Genomic DNA, 4,303 nt, shown 5'->3' with positions numbered 1-4,303 from the left:
CCTGTCTGTGGCCCACATAATACTTTCAGAGGGCAACCAAGACTGAAATATTAAACACAAGTTCTTTAGTTTACAACAGGCTGATAGAGCAGACACTGCCTCGTTGCTGCTGCCCCCAATATGAAACTCTCCAGTTTTGTGTATTGGAGAATGATTCATCCTCAATCTTGGATTGGGGGTGGGGGGGTGGGGCAGGGGCACTGCTCTCCCAAGTAAACTTGTCCTGCCTTTTCTGCTCACTTTGTTGTAGTGCATACTTTGTTATTGTTGACCCTCATACCTTTGTGTAAACTTGCAATTGGCATTGGAGAGGTTTTCTTTTTCACAAAATATGGCCTGTTGATTGATTCCCCATCATTGAATAATTGAGAATCAAAAAAAAAACCTTGGTTCAGTTTTTGGGATTGAGGATCGAGTGTTACTCGTGTATTGATCAACACTTGTGCAAAATGGAAAATATTTTAAACTTTTATTTTGAAGGTACCAACGTTTAGCTCTTCACGGTGTGGTTTCCACAAAATCATAGAAACAAGTATCCTTGGCTCGATGGAAGGGAATCTGTGAAAACTGCTTTGATGTGATATTATGATTATTTTTTTTTCAAATGTTCTTTATCCTCCGTTAAAGTATTTGTTTGGCCTAACTTCTTTGCCTTGCTTCGTGTCCTGCGCATCCTACCCCCCTTGCTCTCATGGTCCCTTGCTTGCTTTCTCCAGCGCTTGCTTTTTGAAGCGGCCATCGGTGCTAAAAAGGAGAGACTGCAGCGCATTGTGGCACAATGTGAGGCGCTGGGTGTGCATCTTGACGAAATCCTCGTCGGTGCTTCTGAGAGCTCGGGAGTCGGGAGAAGGCAGCCTGGCACCGAGGGCTTGGGGTCAAATTCGCAACGCAGGCCTTGACTTAAGGCCTGGGACCGTTTATTAAAATTATTTCCTTGGATCCCTTCCCACTATACCCTTCTTTCTTACCCCAGTTTCCTCATTATCCCCCCCCTCCCCCTCCACTATCCCCCAAAACCAGCAAGCAGCTACATGTTGCGCACGTGAGTATTGTTTTTCAACCAGTCTCTCCTGCCTATGCACGCACGCACACACACACACACACACGTACACACATCAGTATTCCCAGTTCTGCTCAGCACAACCTGGGTCAACGTCAGGGTCCTGAGCTTGTCACTTGAAGGTGCGTCGCACATTTGAAGATGCACGTGACCACAGTGGACTTCTTGCCATATTTGTTTGTTATTTAAAAAAAAAAAAAAGAGAAAATATTTTTTTTGTTCAACACGTCCACGAAGCAAGAATTGCGGCCAGAGCAGATGTCCTCGGTCTTTCACCCAGTCATTGTCAATGGGATGACAGATGGATTGCTTCATCTGACCTGGATTTCTTGTTTTGCTGCTCCAGAGAATCTGCATTGGAGATTAAAGAATAAAATTCAAATTATGTCCACAATTGCAGGTATCGTGGTGGTGAACAGTACAACCACTTATGAGTCTGAGGTCTGTCCTGTTACGTTCTCCATTTCTGAACTGTCCTTACTTTTTTTCAGCCAGGAATGGCTGTTTCCTTTGCACCATCAATGGTGGTCTGTTTCAACCAGGCCAACCACTCAAGGAGCTATATTTATCCACCCCCTTCATTTTCCCTTCCTTGCCCTTTGAATTTCAATAAAGATTCTTGTATTATTTTGTTCATTATTAATATTAAAATATATATATATATATATCTTTGCTTCACTGTCAACTTTCTGTGTTTTTGAATGCAAGCATTTGGGTTTGTGGGACTTGGTTGGCTTCTCTTTTCATGAACGTCCATGCAACTGGTGTTATAGAAAGCGGTACACCGGAATCAACACCCGTTCAGTGGCTCCCAGTCTTGTGCCTCATCCCACCCCTTGATGTGTGCTGGAATGTAAGAATGCTGAGAGAGTTTGTCCATCAAAGGGAACCCAGAGCTTCCAATCCATGAAAAGCTGTAGAATCTACGAAAAATGTGACAAGTCACAAAAACCTTTCTTGGGCTCTGGAGGTTTTGAGTGATGTGGGGTTTAACACAAGGACAAGTGGCACTATCCCAGGGCAGATGATAACATTGTGAACAAAGAACTGATGAGTGATTTGAGAGAAGAGCCTCCAGGTTTCAACCTCTCCTGGAAACAGCGGTCTGCACTCGCAACACGATCCGTACTCTCCATGCAAGGACATCACACCACCTCCACAAATGAAATTTCAAAGAAAGCCCAGCATGTGACTGGTCACCCAGATAGGTGACTCATTCACAATGTGATGAATAGTCCAATATAAATTTGATGAAGGATTTATGGCAATCTACTGAACAGACAGTGCTGTGACTTAGCTGTCTAACTTCGATATGTGAGCAATAATTTGTCAGACACAATGTGGTGGTGGTACAGCAGCTGAGCTGCTGGGGTAGCTATCATTTCTTGAAGCGTGACTGTCGCTGATGCGGTGCCCCTCTACCAGTACACACACTGGACCTGGTACTCATTTCGCCAACCTTGGAAGGTTGACAGGCTGAGTCAACCCCCTGGTGCATTAATTCAACGGCCGACGGGGCTTGAACTCAGGACCTTGGGATCGAGGATCCTAAGAGGATCCTAAGCTGCCACCCTAACCACTGAGCCAACACCAGGCTCCAGACAATGTCAAGATTTGACTGCTTTGATTTGGTCAGGGTTTTAAATTGTAATAAAACAACTGAAGCAAATTTTTTTTTAATTCAGTGGCTGACAGGGCTTGAACTCAGGACCTTAGACCTTAGGATCTTGGATCCAAAGCCACCACCCTAACCACTGAGCCAACACCAAGCTCCAGACAATGTTATAAGATTCGACTGCTTTGATTTGGTCAGTGTTTTAAATTGTAATAAAACAACCTTGAAGCAATTTTTTTTTAATTCAGCAGCTGACAGGGCTTGAACTCAGGACCTTCAGATCATCTGGATCCTTTGCCACCACCCTCACCACTGAGCCAACACCAAGCTCCAGACAATGTTATAAGATTTGACTGCTTTGATTTGGTCAGGGTTTTAAATTGTAATAAAACAACCTTGAAGTCCTTTGCCACCACCCTCACCACTGAGCCAACACCAAGCTCCAGACAATGTTATAAGATTCGACTGCTTTGATTTGGTCAGGGTTTTAAATTGTAATAAAACAACCTTGAAGCAAATTTTTTTTTAATTCAGCAGCTGACAGGGCTTGAACTCAGGACCTTCAGATCATCTGGATCCTTTGCCACCACCCTCACCACTGAGCCAACACCAAGCTCCAGACAATGTTATAAGATTCGACTGCTTTGATTTGGTCAGGGTTTTAAATTGTAATAAAACAACTTTGAAGCAAAATTTTTTTAATTCAGCAGCCAACGGGGCTTGAACACAGGACTTTGGGATCGCGGATTCTAAGCCGCCACTCTAACCACTGAGCCAACACCAGGCTCTAGACAATGACATAAGATTCAACTGCTTTGATTTGGTCAGGGTTTTAAATTGTAATAAAACAACTGAAGCAAACTTTTTCTCCCAATGAGTCATCTTGCTACTATGTTCATGCTTGTGTTTGGTTGTTGGTTTATGAATGCTGTGGGAAGGCTATGATGGTTATGGCAATGCTTGAAGGGGACAAAGTGAGTTGCATGTTCAATAGGAAATGCAGCACCTGCCATAATTTAACCAATTGCCTCCAGATGTGAATTTGTGGAAAAGTAATTGCCACCACGTCGAGGACATCATTCCAATACTCCAGCGTCTTTATTTTCTGACCAAACCTGTCAAGTTTTATTCTTACTGGGCAGAAGGAGCTTTCCATGTCCACATTACAATAAGTGTTGGCCCATTGCTCAAGCCAAAAATGACTGCTATTGAAAGGAAGAGTCATTGGTGTTGACAAGAGACAAAGGGCTGCCTCTGTGTTGAAAGGGATAGTTTGAAGGGAGAGAAGTACATACAAATGCCTGATGCTGCATGAAGTTTTGTTACAACCCAGTGTTGCACTTTTTAAAAGGAAGTTTGCTTTTGACTCTCCTCTGTTTTTTGTTTTTTTCAGTAATCCCAGTTACCCCCCCCCCCCCCCCCAGTATGAGCTCATCACATTCCTCCACTCTGTATCCTCATTTCTCCTGTTTGTGGAACTTTTTCTCTGTAACCTGTTCAATCATACTCTTCATGCAGGAGCCTCAAGGAAGCTGTGCATCACCATCTCACATGCACCCTTCCACACACACATGCACCCCATACCTACCGTGAACTTTACCCTCTTGCATGGTTACCGTTTCCTTCGT

At 43.7% G+C, this 4,303-nt stretch overlaps 1 protein-coding gene across 4 annotated transcripts in view; it reads left to right on the top strand.

Annotated features, from left to right (window-relative positions):
* Positions 1 to 1,725, top strand: part of ZFC3H1 (zinc finger C3H1-type containing) — a 127,975-nt gene extending 126,250 nt beyond the window's left edge. For all 4 annotated transcript variants that reach the window (XM_085873076.1, XM_085873074.1, XM_085873075.1 and 1 more), the window contains exon 35: positions 717 to 1,725. In XM_085873076.1, the coding sequence (XP_085729202.1) occupies positions 717 to 899 (183 nt within the window). In that variant the 3' untranslated portion in view covers positions 900 to 1,725. The remainder of the gene's footprint in view (positions 1 to 716) is intronic.
* Positions 1,726 to 4,303: the final 2,578 nt, after the last annotated feature.

The sequence above is a fragment of the Eptatretus burgeri genome, chromosome 3 (genome assembly GCF_056783735.1).
Source record: "Eptatretus burgeri isolate ZD-2024b chromosome 3, Ebu_testis_v1, whole genome shotgun sequence".
Lineage (NCBI taxonomy): Eukaryota > Metazoa > Chordata > Myxini > Myxiniformes > Myxinidae > Eptatretus > Eptatretus burgeri.
The sequence above is the reverse complement of the archived record's forward strand: the minus strand, read 5'-3'. Positions and strand labels throughout refer to the sequence as shown.